This window comes from Ambystoma mexicanum, chromosome 1q, assembly GCF_040938575.1.
Source record: "Ambystoma mexicanum isolate Mex_15411 chromosome 1q, UKY_AmexF1_1, whole genome shotgun sequence".
NCBI lineage: Eukaryota > Metazoa > Chordata > Amphibia > Caudata > Ambystomatidae > Ambystoma > Ambystoma mexicanum.
Window position 1 is genome coordinate 164,824,329 of NC_090922.1, and position 16,380 is coordinate 164,840,708.

General features: G+C 42.4%; 1 protein-coding gene across 2 annotated transcripts in view; it reads left to right on the forward strand.

Moving 5' to 3' along the window:
- IRF8 (interferon regulatory factor 8) overlaps positions 1 to 16,380 on the forward strand; it is a 90,479-nt gene that overhangs the window by 46,078 nt on the left and 28,021 nt on the right. The window contains exons 4-8 of one of the 2 annotated variants that reach the window (XM_069636491.1): positions 518 to 612; positions 1,611 to 1,719; positions 7,045 to 7,092; positions 11,280 to 11,666; positions 15,117 to 15,232. In XM_069636491.1, coding sequence (XP_069492592.1) covers positions 518 to 612; positions 1,611 to 1,719; positions 7,045 to 7,092; positions 11,280 to 11,666; positions 15,117 to 15,232 — 755 coding nt within the window. The remainder of the gene's footprint in view (positions 1 to 517; positions 613 to 1,610; positions 1,720 to 7,044; positions 7,093 to 11,279; positions 11,667 to 15,116; positions 15,233 to 16,380) is intronic. The other variant, XM_069636497.1, reaches the window with a different exon arrangement.

The window sequence follows — 16,380 nt, forward strand, 5'->3', positions numbered from 1 at the left end:
GGTCCACTGATCTTTCTTTCTTATTCTATTCATGACCTCGGCTTTACTGACATTTTGTTTAAATTAAATTATACTGCTGCCAGGTAATGAAGGCTGATACACAAGAACCTATATTGATGTTTGGGCAGTTATACCACGCCCACCAGCAAGCGTCTAACCTTGTGTGACGTCACCTTATGTGTAATTCCTAAAATCAAAATGAGCCTTGCAAAAATGCATGGATTTTATATGAAGATTAAAAAGATTGTCAGCAGAGATTAGCAGGAGACACTCCATTCTCCCATAGTTGGAAATCTGACTTCATGCACAGGTTTGACTGCACTTCTTGGGACACCGCAAAGTGCAGCTTGTACACTGCAGGCTCTAGGGAGGAACAAAGGTGCGTGCCATGTGTTTTTCACACTTGCAAGTTGGGTAGAGTACAGTGGGAAAAAAACAATCTGGCCTCTTGACTACTGTAACACTCCTTCCCTGGCGTGCCTCTGTATCACCAGTAGTTTTTGTTTTTGTCCTTCAGGTAAGATTGTCTCTTTGAATGGAAGCAGCAGCAGCCTAGGAGAGGTCGCAGACATGGACTGTGGACAGTCTGAGTGTGAGGAGTTGATGAAGGAGGTGAGACTCTGGCAGACTTGATAAGGCTGTCACCACATCAGTGTTGTCGTTCTCGAGATGCTGTTGGGCGAAATCCTAGTATGTTTGACCTGGGTGAGTTAAGAGTCACCTATTCAAGATATTTATAGGTGATCTTTCAATGTAACAGTTACTGTTGTTAAAACCACTTCAAGGACCTTTTTAGGTCAAGCCTAGGGCAGGAAGATGATGGGGTGCCATCAGCTATAGTGGGAGTTTTCAGCTTCAAGCAGAAAGGGATTCTTCTGTAAATTGGAGAATGACGGTGGGGTCAAGAGGCATTTTTCTCTTAGCCAAGAGCAGCAAAAATTCTTGAAGCTTCTTCTTTTTCAACTTAACTTCCTTTGCACGAGCACTGTGGCTCTCACAGGTCATGTCTCCCACAAGATACATGTATGTTTGAGATGGCATTCGTTTCAGGACCTATACAGAGGTTATCTGTTCTGATGGTACCAGGAAGTTAAGATAAACTGTGACTTAAGGTGCCCCAGACTCCCCTAGGTTTCAGAGACACTGCTCTGTCTGGGAATCTCATGATCACGCTTTAGACTGACCTACCTATGGGCTTCCATTTATTTATTTATTTATTTCATTTGTTATACGCCCAGACCCGGAGGTATCACAGCGTAGGTACAGACATTGGGTAAAAACAATCTTAATAATAAAATAGAGAAAACACAAGTGAATGTGATGTAACAGTCAAATATATACACATTGGAGGTGATGGACTAGTCAGGGCAGGTTTGTGATTAGGGTTCAGTTAGTATTTGTTGAAAAGCCAAGTTTTCAAGGATTTTTTGAATTGTGGGAAGGATGTTTCCTTCATGATGTTAGAGGGTATTGTCTATGCACTTTCTCCTAATTATTCTAGCTGCTAATGATGGCAGGGACACCTGTCTGTCAGCACCAGAAAAACAGTTTTCAAACTGTTCAAAGCTCAGCTAGAATTGTCTGATCTAATCACACGTGTCGCATTTTAGCCACCTGCGGATGAATATCTCCATTTAATCAAGAGAAGCCCATCCCCACTGCAGGAGAACTGCCGCAGCCAGCCCTTGCACGACTGGTGGATATCGCAGCCTAGCCCTGGTAAGAACCTTTATTCAAAACTATTAGGCAATGCAGCCCATGTAAATCTGAGACAGCCTTTCATTCCTCCCGCATCACTAAAATGAGTAACCTTTGAGTTGGCTAATACTAACACCTTGAACAGATGCTATTTACTGTTCTAAAAGCCATCAGAATGTGCCATCATTCTCTATATTATTATAATAACCATTATTATTATACTGACCACCATCTCAATTTTGGCATGGCTTTGATGGTACCGCTGCTCACTGTACAATGGGTACACTGTACCAAAGACAGAATGGTGCTAACCAGTGATCTTCTAAATGTAATAAGAGTTCATACTTTTGAGTTTAATGTCTGTGATGTATGTGATGTGCCCATGGCCAGACAGTAGAGTGACGCCGGTTGCATTGCTGAAGCTAAACATTGTTAATTCAGCAGACAATCAACCATAGAGCAATCAGGGACTAATACCATCTTAGTCAGCTTTGGAAGTAACATTACTATCCGTTATATACAAACCACACTTTTCCAAATAATGGTAAAATTTGTGATCCTACCTATTTCTTCTTGAGACTCTCTCAATAACTTATGTTTCAGGGAGGATTCACTGGGGGTTTCCAAGTGTATTATTAAACCTGTTATTTTTTCACCACTCCACTTTGCAGTGTTTCGCATGAAATATGTTGCTGTGGCGAATTGGCAAGTCCTACGGCTACTGTGTAGTATGGCACCCAGCGCTATTGCCAAAACATTTCAACAGGGCATAGGAAGACATATGTGATTATGGATATGTACCTGACCAAACGCACCGTCACACATGGGAAGCTATTGAAACTGGGGTGTTGCCTAAACCCAAACCGATTTCGTTTGTGCACAAATGACTACAACATCCTCACCCTTCGAAGAACTCGTCTGCATCATATCGGTTAATAGGGGATGCAAAGACGAACTGTCTCTCTTCTTAAAAACGCGCGACTTCTATCACAAGCACAAGGTCTACAAAATCCTTGAATAGCCTGTGGTCCATCAAAATACACAAAACACAAATGGACATACAGATGTCCTGCTCCCAAAAAGAAACAAGCGTGAAACTTATCATTTCCTTTTAAATTAGAATATCATAGGAAGGGAAAAGCTGAAATCAGTAACCACCGAACCAGGCAGCTGTCCTGTCTGGTAATGTCACTGTGTACTCTGCATTAAGTATCCACGCTTCACAGCGGCACTTACATTGGGTCCCCAATCCGCTTGCTTTTTTCTAAGTGATATCTAGAGCAAAGCCAGAACCAACTAAACCTGTTCACGTAGGACAAGATGCCCACAGAAAACATGGAATTAATATTCTGTAAGTGGCTAGTAAAGGTCCACAGAAATGCTGTTAATTAATAATTGTGAATGAAGGGCAAAATTGTGAAGACACTGCCTATTTCTGGATATAAAAACTCAATAATGAAATTCGGGACGTGCTCCAGGAATTAGATTTTGGCTGCTATGATAGTAAAGCAAATTACACCGGAAATGCCCAGAGGAACATAATTGGCAAAAACACAGAAACATAGTCTACATTCCAACTCAAAAAGGAAACTGTCTCAATGAAGACAGATAAAACACAGAGAAATAGGGAATGTTATAGAGTACTGAAGAGGGCATGCAACCTCTTAGAGAATATACTAACAGTAACATAAAATATCGAACACAAGAAAAATAATGAACGGATCCACAATACAAAATCACATACTAAGGAACAAAAAGGCAAACACTGACACACAGGTCTGGAAACCGAAGAGAGTAGCTGTTGTAACCAGTGAATCATGGACATGGTTAAAGACAAAACTCATTTCCTTATTTATTATTCAATGCAACAAATGCAAAGACACAAGAAGACACGACTTTGTAGAATTTGAAAATTCAATCACACATTTTCCCTCAGTTGAATAATAAACAGGACATGTACAAAATGTGAGATGGTAGAAAGTGCAGCAAAGAGCCTGCAATCATTTAAGGTGTCCAAAGGCCCAGAGCCATTGAAGGGGGCTCATGGACCACGTGCCCTTCAACAAGTGCCCCGACCTCCCTCCTGTATGTAGACCATGTTTAATAGATATGTGAAAGAAACTTAGTAAACCACAAGTCAGACAATCCTTTGCTAACATTCAAGCAAATGGAGCACTGCTGTATGGTATTGTATTGTATTGTGACATGGTTTTCGTGTGATTGATTATCTGTCAGTTTATGGTTTTATCATTCTTGCTTCAGGCTCAAGGTTCATTGAACTTTGAGAACTGGTGTCTGGCCATATGTGCCACACCCAAGCAAACATACAACAGTTGCTAACAATTAGAGGTAGACAGATCTATAGATAAAACCGGACAATTCCCGCAAGGGTGTTGCCTCTGAATGACGAAAGGGCTGAGGCATTCGTAGGCTTTATAAATACCATTAACATGTTCCATTCTGTGCATGAAAAGTCACCATGAAATCCTATTCCAGGAAGTTCTGTTTTGCTTGAAGAATAAGGTTGTTTCGTAAAATAGCACGCACCCTTTTAGTGAATATGTGGGGCCCAGAGGGATGACAATTCAAACAACGTTTTAATCAAGGGGAGAAAAACAAGAATTTGTCATCGTACAATGGTGGCAGTGCAGCATCTGATAATGCAGAGTAGCTTTCAGGAGCATGCATTAGAAGTTCCATTAAAGGTACATGCACTGTTTTTTTGTCACTCTTTATAACAGCTTTCTGCCAGTTTGTTAGAATACATCAAAACCGAGACTCTAGTAGAGAACATAATTTGCCCAGTGTCGCTCCTTCCCTCTGTAGCTTGCAGGACGATGTACTCGACTAGGTCACCTCCTATTTCTATGACTGCTACTTCTTCATCTCACGGGAATCCAGCACCATCTCCCAGACACCCCTCCCCCTGGGCGTCCTTCAAGGATCAGTCCTAATTCCACTCCTCTTCACTCTATACACTTCCTCCCTTGGCACATTCATTTCCTTGTTTTGCTAAAACTACACTAACTTATAATACTCAGATCTTCTCCTTACTTGCCTTCACCCATGCAACCTATTAATGCTTAACTATCATACTAACTGCTCTATGCCACTGGATGGCTCTATTCTTCCTCATGCCTAACTCTTGGAAGACGGTATTCATCCTCATCCCTACCGTCAACTACAACCCCACTCTACCCTCTCCACATCTTTGCCACCTGACCTACTCTCCCCTTACACATGGCTCACAATCATTCATCATGGCCACTGCCACCACAGCCAGACGAAACCTGCAAAACATTAGAAAAATCTGCTTAGGCCTCACATACCCCTAGACTTAAATCCTTATCTCTACCTATATCCTTGGCAAACTGAGTCCTGGGCAACCCCACTTCTTGGTTTATCATTCTACTCTTTTGCTTCCCTCAACAAATCCCTCAACTTTGACACGCACACACCAATTTCAAGCCACCCAAATACACCCCCACCTCTACAAACTGTCAGCCCCCTACATTCACTATTTTTTCCTACTAGCCCCACTCAACTAGAATGGTCTCTCCCAGCCATCAAAACAATCTGTTCACTGGTACTGTTTGAAAGAAGACTCAAACTCTACCTGCTACTGATAAAAGGACATCCCCAAACCCTCCACCCATATTAACAAACTATACGCGCAACCCATATTTCCAGCACTCTACCCGCAGGACTCCTCTGTATAATGAGCAAATATGTAAATACTGGTGTCGGCTCTCAGTGTTAAAAATATCATTGTGTGCTACTGTCCCTGTCCTTGGTCTATGTTCGCATGTTTACCCCTTCGCCACCTGGTATTACTTCATTCAATCCAACAATTCTCTAATGTCGAGGCAGTTTAACCCAGGATTGCCTAGGCTCTCTGTTATTGCCTACGTTGTAAGTAATAGCTGTTGAAAATGACATCCGCACTTCAATAAATATAAATAAAAGAAAATGAAACATGAACAATCGAGAAAGTTATGAGTTGAACCCAAGGGCCCTGATTCCAAAGTCAGAAACTGAGCCAGTACACAGCATTTTACCCAGGTAAGATCTTGTGAGAGGGAGGAGTTAAGTATCCTGGTTTCACATCAGGTACCATAGACACAGAGGGGCTCATTACAGGGTTCCCAGTATCCCGCCGGTAACTCTGGCAAGATACTGGGAAACTGTCCCCACTCTCTCCACCGCCTGATCTCCCTTTTATTACTGGGATATGACAGGGAGCAGGGACAGCGGTAAATTCCCATTCCATAGAGTGCCATAGGATTGCATGGAATGGGATTGCCGGAATTACCGGAACAGGTAGTGATGGTGCCAGTGATTCTGACATTTCTTTGCCACTATGGGCTAGATCTACCGGCATGTCAGGCCTGTTGGTAGATCAGAGGACCCACCGGCAAACGCAGGTTTCCCATGTCTGGTATTAACAGCAATTTTACCGGACCAGGGACTTCATAATGAGGCCCACGGCTTTGCAGTTGAGTATTCCAAGCATGTCAATGCTTGTTGGCTTGTAGAGAAGCATTGGTGCAGAGCTGTTGCTAGTGTGAGTGTGAGACATGGTTCAATGGCTAAGTTGCTGACATTGGAGTCTAGAGACCAGCATTCAAACCAATGTGTCAACACTTCACTGAACAATTGCTGGGGTCCTTGATTAATCATTTTTATCTCCATGGGGGTCATTAAAAGTCTGGCGGTAACCCGCCGGTCCTTGAAAAGGGTTGCTGCCAGACTGTAACATCCTTTCTGCCGTTTGAGATCCCGGTGCCACTGGGACATTACAAGTCCCGGCGGCCTGGGATATTAGGCAGCGGAAAATGTTAGTCACCATTCCCGTGGACTCCGTGGAATGGGGACTCTGAAGCACCTGCACCGTTAGTAACTGTGCCGGTGCTTCCATGACAACTGTGCCTACCGGGGTCGGTGCGACCGGCAGGTCAGACGTGACGGGTGACGGCAGGCATAGTTATAGTACGGCAGTTTGGAAAGGGTGTCGGTACGTTGCTACCGGCACCCTTATTTCTGGACCGCCATACGTGTAATGACCCCTCATGTGTCTATTGTATCACTGGTTTCACTAAACTGGACTACACACGCCATACAGCTCTTTGTGCAGTATCGCCATCCACGTGATATTTTGATTAATTGGCTGACTGATCCTCCGTGCACCCTTATAGGCTTTGTTGCAGTTCTGGCTTACTGAACTCTGAAGAGACTTTAGCCAATGTCTTCTATCTTGGGAGAATTCTTCTACTGGTTGAAAGCGATCTGTGAAAAATCTCCAGGAGTAAGGTTGTACATTAATACCCATTTGTTTGCCTTTAACAGCACTCCCGTCATTGGACGCATATTTCATGTACGATCACGTTCAACAAGGTTAGTAAAGACGCAATATTGGGATTTATTCCTTTCATAGGTAGTGTGATGTATTGTTGTGGTTGTATCTGGTATGAAAGGGAGATGTTATATGGTTGGTTGAATCTGGTATGAAAGGGAGATGTTGTGTTGTAAGTCTTGTTCTGTCACTGGCCTGGAGTGCTTGCTATCAGCATGTTGATATATGAATGAGCAGCTCAGTAGAATGTTGTGTGGATCTGTGAGTGAATGCAATGGAAAACACCTAAGTAAGCAAATAAGCAAACAAGTCCAACCTTTCACACTTATTTGACTAACAGGGCCACGTTTTAAAAATGAATATCATACAATATTTTACAATATTTCAATAACAATTCCATCCCTTCTTTTAAATATTCATAACATACATTTAAATGCATTCCGACTTTTGAAACCATCTTAACAGGGCATTTAACTAAGAGCTCAACATTTAAAACCAAACTAAACAAACTTTGCAAACTAATTGTAACTTTTTCTTTAGAAAGTCCTACAAATAGTCAATATTGTTATACCTAATAACCGTAACATTTCTAAAATACCCATAACAAACCGTTTAAACTTATGTTAAGTTCCAATGAAGATTTTGTAACTAATTCCAATGTTTTCAAAAAACATTGCTGGTTATTGTATAATGGGTTGGAGTATATGATATGGTATGTTACTTATAAAACGCTTAATACCCAGAGGTTTCTATGCACGGACCGGGGATCAAACCTGTGTTGCTCCGCTTCATCTTGCTTCCAAGGCAAGCACGTTGCCTTTGAGCTATCCTCCCATACAATGAAAATAAATGATGTAATGCTTTTACCCCTTCATTTTAGCGCCAACCCATTTTCTTGCTGACACAAGGTGGAGGAGGGGCACTCAGCGGAGGTAAAACCCCTGCTGTGCTTTCCTCCTCCGTATTGTGTGAGCTCTTTGCTTTACTCCTGCATGAGATTTTCATGCAGACATACAATGGAGGATTCCTATGGAATCTGTCTCACAATAGTACCTGCTAATGAACAGGTGGATTTCAATAGGAATCCATTAGTAAATGGTGCCTGAAAAGTGTAATTTGGAGGAGGCGTTTACTTTTGTGCAAAGCGAAGGAAAAAAGTAAAGAATAAAGCTGATTTTGCCACGTTTTTGCTCTTTACTTTTGAAATGTTTAAAATTGCAAACGGGACCCCACAACAAGTGCTAACGTTAGTGGTCACCTCAATGCTATTAGCATTTGTTACAAAATGTTTCTAAAAAAATGTACATTGAATACAGGGAACCAACAACTTTAGTAGTTACATGCTGTTGGGGCCCTGTATGGAGTTTTGTAGAACTACAAATTGGAGTGGAAAATAGAAGAGTAAAAACAGGTGAATATTGTGTTTACTCTGCCATTTTCCTATCCATTTTGCAGATAGTGTTTACAATGGATTCCTATGGAATCTGCCTGCTTTCAGCATGTTCTAATTGAAGGTGGCTGCCTGTCATAGGAGCCCATTAGTTTTACACCAGCTTGAAAATCCCATGCTGGCGTAAAACAGAGAGGTGTTGCAGGTAAGCAAGGTCATTTTAAAACAAATGCAAATTGCATGCAAGGGACCACCCACATTAGCAATTACGCTCTATTCGGTCCACTTCATGCAAATTTCAACGTTTTACAAGGCGGAGTGGAACGGTGAAGAGTGAAACCTTCTTTACTATTCATTTTAATCTCTGTCTGTAAATTAGCTTTTCTAGGTAGCATTTACGGAATTACACTATTATTGCGACTACAATTTAATGCTACCCCAAAATGTCAGCCTTTTTTTCAAATGTCAACCCCTTTACACCCCATATATATATTTAGGGGAAGGGCTATAGTATTTTACACATGAGGGGTGGCTACGTGGGGTCTCCCCCCGCATATTTATGTGATGAAAAGATGGTCGAAATGAAAAAAGTCAACATTTTAAGGGGTCGCAGTAATTTTGGTGCAGTAATCACATTGGTCCGCATTTACTAACGTATTCCCATGGAATCTGCCTGCTTTTAGTAGGTGATAATGGCCGGGATATCTCATAGGACTCCGTCAGTTATGCACCAGCATGAGAATCTCATACTGACGTAAAACAGTCAGGATTTACAGACGTAGTCGGAAGTACGAAGCGGAAACATATTTCTTCTCCCGTCTCCCAGTCTGCAGGGGCGTTGCTATGGGGGGGGCTAAGAGGGCTATAGCCCCTGATCTTTTGGTTGTAGCCCCGGATAGAATCTCAGGAGCTACAGCCAAAAGACTAGCTAGCCCCCAGTCCCAACAGTTCCGACATCAGCGTAGCCCCGGCTCTTTTCCAGACCTAGCAACTCCCCTGCCAGTCTGCCTGCAAAACCTTGCCAGGATCCCCCAGAGTGGTATAGCAAGGCGTAACTGGCTCGACCCCTTGTTTCTAAGCATTGCTATGCCACACTGGGAGGTTTAAATGGACCCCCAGAGTGGGAAGTGCAAGGCAGAAATGTATTTCACCTCTGGGTCCCACTCTGCCTGCAAAGCCTTTGTGAAATCTAGCATAGCCGTATAGCAAGGCATAGATGGCTTTACGCCCTGTTGTTAACCTTGCTATGCCGCTCAATCATATTTCAAATGAACCCCAATATATTTTTGAGATTAGATTATTTGACACATATTATTTTATAGATTTAAAAAATATATTTTGTCAATTTTCGTAAAAATTGGGCCATTTTTCTCTAGGTAACTCTCTCTGGCTCATTTTATAAAAAACGTAAATTGCATGTAATGATGCTGTGCTGGGTCACCTGCCTGCAATTTTAAAAGTTCACAAGATGGAGTATAGAATACAGTGAAATTGAACGCATTGCCATTTACTCTTTAGTTTCCCTCTCCGTCTTGTGGAGAAATAAATGCTGCCTGCACATTATTGATGGATTCCTTTGAAATCCGCCCGGTCTGCAGCAGGTGCTATACCAAGGCGTATTCCATGGGAAGCCATTAGATCCATGGGAAGCCATTAGATTCACATTGCTTTTTTTTTCTTTTTTTTAATTAGTTAGTATTACTGCACCACACAACTTCAATTGCTTCTTTTCTGTAAAACACGGGTATTGTTTGCAATAATAACACCCTTTATAATTAATATTAGTCTAGTATGCAGTAATGTCACGTTACCTGCAGTGATGTCGAAATAGCCTGTATTGACAGTCTAAATGGCAATGCGCTCAATTTCAATGTATTCTATACTCCATCTCGTGAACTTTTTAAGCCTAATGTGATAGCAGGGCAACCGTCTGTGACATTGCTTCAGACTGTCAAAAAAACAAATAGGAATGGACACCACCTAATGTAAGAATGAACTTAGACAACACAACTAAGTAGTACTGTCAACATGTTTTCTTGGTGGATAGAGTCCAAAGACAACCTTTTCCCTGAAAAGTCGGGCAGCTTAATGTTAAATGGGGGACAGTGGTAAAACAGAGCATACAAACAAGGCGTAATGCCTTTAAGGCTTGATTTACCTCTGTGTCCCATTTTGCAGCAGCGACAAGATGGAGGAAGGGCACAGAGCGGGGATAAGAACTCAGGTGTGCATTCCTCCTCTGCCTTGTCAGTGCGTTGTGTTATACTCCTGCATGTGCATCTAATGGCTTCCCAGGGAATACGCCTTGGTATAGCACCTGCTGCAGACCAGGCGGTTTTATGTGCAGGCAGCATTTATTCCTTCACAAGACGACAGACGGTTGCCCAGCTATCACATTAGGCTGCACCATTGTGGTAATGACCAGTGCCAAGTGTGCATACGTCTCGACCCCTACCCTACCTGATCTTCTGAAGGCCTACAACGTTGAAGATTATCCAATTGTCCCTCTGCGCCATCTCACCTCAAACTATGGATGTCCAGTGTGCATTGACTCAAGAAGCAGAATTTGCACTATGTCAAGTCTGTGATATAATCTAGTGCTACGGTGATGGTCATTTTGGGTTTACTGTGTTTTTAAGATTCATTTTTATCAATAAAATATACAGAGGGCAAAAGTTCAACAAAACGTAGAGCGTGTTTTATGAGTGTCCGAAGCATTCTAACAAGCTTGTGAATTTGGGGTTGACGCCAGTGAGGAAGGGCCGGTATTAAGGGACTGCCTTGTGTTTTTAGACATGCACACACTGGCTATAACAGCGGCCCTGCTTCTTCCTGCAGGTTTTTCGCAGATGGGCATCAGTTTTTATTATGTGGGAAAACTTGTCGGCTACACCACGACATCTCACCCGAGTGGCTGTCGGATTTCGCTGAACTACCCGACAGCCAGCGGCGTGACGCCCTACATGCCCGAGGGCATGGAGAACATCCGGTTCCCTCCAGAGGACACTATCCAGAATGAGCGCCAGAGGCAGGTCACCCGCAAGCTGTTTGGGCACCTGGATCGGGGCATTCTGCTGCACTGCAACCGCCAGGGCATCTTCATCAAGCGGCTGTGCCAAGGGCGAGTGTTCTGGAGCGGCAACTGCACGGTGAACAAAGACAGGCCTGCCAAGCTTGACCGAGACGAAGTTGTGAAAATATTCGACACAAATCAGTTCTTGAGAGGTATGTACATGGCTTGGAATGATCTTCATTAGGTTCTAATCATCTAATGATTTTAAGCAAGATTTAAAAGATTGGGTCACGAAAATAGTGCTGCACAGCATGAGTGCATTTTGACTTGTGAGATGGAGATAGGGAGAAGTTACCACAAAGGCACAACATCATTAAAGCCAGAAATAGTGCCCACAGTTGGTTAATCTACCTCTGGAAACACGCCACTTTAAAATGCTGTTAATGATGAGAAGGAACCTTCTCCTAGAGATAAAAACATATATCTTACTATGTAATGCAGCCAATTTTTTTATTTTTCAAGTCTTAGGAAGGTGTTACTCATAGATTTAGCCTGGGTTGCTGTCTTCTTGTGTCGTGGTTGTGCCCAGGGTGCACGTTATCAATCCTGACTGGTGTTAATTAATGAATTCATCTTTTATGACAACGTTAACACTGGAGACCAGCCTCTAAACACAGCACAGGGATTCTCACTTGTGTTGCTCTGCCTTGTCTTGCTTCCAAGACAAACACGTTGCCCCTGAGCGATCTCCCCGGCGCTGTTAGGCCGGTGTTAGACAGGATTGATGACACCCTTTAATGATGCCACAGAACTGCTACGTTGTGTTGGGCCTTTTACATTATGCACACCTGAGGAAGGGTGCTCAGCCACTCAGATGGCTGGAAATCCAGACGAAAACTGCCAGTGTTGCGCCCATGTTCTATCAGCCACTTGAACGCCTTCTTTGAGCGCCACCATGTTTTTGTTTTTGTAGGCAACCAGTTCCTCCATATTCCCTGCTCCCTGCCGCCACCAAGTCCCCAGTCTCTCAAGAAATCCTGTACCCCTTCTCCCACCGCACCCCTAACCTGCTGCCCATGAGCTTTCTGCTCCAGTTGGTGAACTCCGTCCCAGCCAGTGATTGAAGCCGCCATAGCAATAGAAAAGTGATTTGGTCCCATTTCTATTTACGACAGTGGTGGCCATACTGATTTTTTCAACGGGAGTTTGGGTTTACACAATATGCGTGGATCCCGTCCGTCTGAAAAAAAAAATCTAAACTATTTTTTTTTTTTTTTTTATTTACTTGTGTATAATCACAGCGAATAATTTTTACAAGAAGGCGTCATTTGAAGAGAGTACAGATTAAAGTTTATAGAGCCTGAGTCCGGGCGTGTCGAAACTATTCTTACCCAATACAAAGCCCCAGAGTAAGAATAGTTATTACCCGCGCTTTGAGAGGTGCATACCCAGCTGATAACCGTGAGTCCTCGCCAAGACCCACACTTCTCTGGCCTACCAAGAATTGGGATGGTGGGCAGTTACTGAAGCGATATGCCCGCCCCCCCCACCCACCGAAGCAGGGGTGATAGCTGTTCTCCAAGCCTTTTTTGTGGCTTCAGAATAGAGAAATTGAATTCTGTGGGCATCCACAACAGCTGATAAACGACTGTGGTAATATAGGCAGTGGTTTTTAAGGACAGGTGTCACTGTTCTACACCTCAGAGGTATTCAGTTAGGTAACCTCAGAAGAATGAAAGGCTAAGTCAGCCATGCCAGGATTCAAAACTAACCTGCAGCGTACACACACATCAGTGCATAGGCAGTAATTATACAGGCCTGTGTTTAGCCGAAGAATGATGCTTCTTTAAATGTCATGACCTTTGCCAACATTACAAATACTTATAAGCAAGACATTTGGAGTGGAAATATATGAAAAATAGTGACATCCGTAGCTGAGTTTATCACTTCTTTTAATGGTAAGATATCTCCCAATTAAATGTTAGAGGCTTTCTCAACAAAATAATTAACGACGCTTGCAATGTCCACTTATTGAATGGTAACATTTGCAAAGAAATACCTTTTTGCTAGATTTATTTTTGGCAATTCAGCATTGTATGTATTTCTGAAAAATAATGCATACATTCACAATTTCTCGAAGGGAAGATATATGTATTCGTCCTAATATTGCCAGTGGAATTCAACTTTTGTGCACCCCTTATTTTAGCCTTATGTACATTTCACCAATGTACTGGACTACTTTAAAGAAAAGTCTTAGGGACATTGCACCTTTTCTGGGTGTTCTTACTGTAGTTAGTTTTAAAATGATAACAATTCTAGTTTATATTGTGCTTGCTGACATAGTCTCACCATGTGGTAAAAACCAGAACCTAACTATTTCACATTCTCTAGTACTCATTTTATCAACCTCTTGAAGGAAGATTGATTGGTGAAGCTACTCTGAGTTTCAAGGGGCCCTGATGTTGCACTGATCTCTTCTGCTAGGTGCATCAACCTTTTGGTCTCAGAGTGTGTGTATGTCATTCCCTTAGTGAGCTTCAGGACACTAGACTCTACAGGGTAAGTTGCTTACATTCAGGGGGCCACTAGCTTTTGCTCTTATGGGGAGCTCGGTCCCCTGCATGCAATTTTAAAAGCTTACTCGATGAAGTGGAGCTCTAAAGAGTATTCCCATTTACTCTTTTGTGTTCCACTCCATTATGTGGAGACATGCATGCCCCCTGTAAATTACGCTTTGCAGGTGCCATGTATTAATGGATTCCTATTGAATCTGCCTAGTCTTTAGAAGATGCAAAACCAAGGCAGATTCCATTGGAATTCATGTGTTTTACACATGCATGAAAGTGCTATGCAGGCGTGTAATAAACCGCACTGACAAGGGAGAGGAGGAATGCACGTCAGAGATGTTCACCTCATCGATTCCCCAAAACCACGTGGTTACTGCATCAAAATGGAGTAGTGAGATAAATCAAGGCGTGACAGCATTACTCCTTGCTTTTACAACCTGATTTACCACTTCACCCCATTTAAAAGATGACTGTGAGCAGAATTACCTTGACTACACAACCAGAGTATTCGGCACAGGGAGAGCATAATGCAGAGCTGTTTCTAGCTATTATTCATCATATTGAAGACACATCCCTTCATTCATCGCTGCATATAGAAAGCTCCGTGTATAACGCCAGGCAGACCACCGGTTCTTCCAGTACCAGCTCCCCGAATCTGTTTTTTCATGCTTCTTCAGTCTATTTAATGACTACCATCGTACAAGTACCATTACATTGGGGAACACCAGCTATTCTTTGAGTGCCCTCAGGCGATTAAGTTGTGGGTTTTGCTATTGCTATATGATCACTTAACACGATTAACGTTTTTTATTATTAAAACAATTAGCAAATGTTATCAATATTTATTTTCCTGAACATATTTACTGGTGTTCCAATGAGGCAGCTTTGGATTCAGGCACTTACCAATATCCCTTCAGAAATATAGCTGGCTGTCGCGCTCAGATCCATGGCCTTATAACACAACCAGTGGGAGTGGGGCACCTCCATGCACATAATGCCATTTTCTGGTCCTTGCGTGATGCAGTTAAGTCATTCTCTTGTGAATCAGTATGTTGGTAAAGTTCTCATTTTGTGTTTCTTCTTCTGTTCCTGCAGAGCGTGAGGCATATTACAGCAGCCAGTGCCGGTTCCCAGACAGCAGAGTGACCTTGTGTTTTGGGGAAGAGTTTCCCGATGCGACACCCTTGCGCTTTAAATTAATAATTGTACAGGTAAGTGACACCTCCTAAAAGGGGATACCAGAGCAACGCCTGGTCTTAAGGAACTAACGCCTGTTTAATGTCTGACCTTATTATGCAAGAAAACCTTGGTTAATTTTTATCTTTGAAACTTGGTTCAAATATGAGAATGTGTCTATTCTCCCTGTATTAGTCCTTGAAGTTTATATGATTAAATGTTTGCACAGAGAACTGACCAGACGATGTGGATTGGCTGTCATTTCCAGTCAAACTCTTAAAATCAAGTTAAAGTTAAGTTGGCAGCACGCTATCCCTTTTAAGCACAGCTACCTTAATCCACAAGCCCAAATGTACAGAGATTGGGGTGATGGCTCTAATTTGTTGTGTTTTCAAGAAGTACAGGCTGACCCATCTTTCAAACATAGCGGCTTTCTTATGAAAGTCCTCTTGCAATCAGTCTCAGGCCGGTAACATTAGACCAAGCTGCAGTTCTAGATGCTCACTTTACTTACATTTAAACATTTCACAGCGACAAATATTCCAGTGGCACTCACTGGTGACTAAGGATTCCCCAGGTTCAACTATTTGTATTTGTATTTTATTGGCGCTGTACAATAAAAATTACAATTAAAATTAGAACACAGTACAATAAAATTGGGTAGACAATTGAGGCCAGATTACAATCACTCAAGGGTGTAGAAGTAAGTGTGTTTTGAGAGAACCACGGAAAACAGAGTAAACCATAATAGAGCAGAGAGTAAAGTGGAAGAGCATTCCATTGGAGAGGAGCAAGAAGTTCAAAAGATCGGAAACGAGACAGAGCGCAGGGTGAGTGAGGAACCAAAAGTCTAACATGTGCAGAAGACCGGAGAGAGTGAGATGGAGTATAGAAAGATATGAGTCCAGTAAGATAGTTGGGAGCAAGACCATGAAGAGATTTAAAAACAAGACAAAGGAAATTAAACTTAATTTGAGAGTGAAAGGGTAGCCAATGACGTGCTGCAAGAGACGAGGAGATAGAGTTGTGGTAGGAAAGAAGACATAATAGACAAATTGAAGAATTAAAGACTGAGTTTAGAGGGGCCAGGCTAGACCTGGGAAGACCAAACAAGGAGGAAGAACAGTAGAATAGTCGAGAGAAAATTAGAGAGGAGATTAGACATTTTGGACGCTTAAAACAT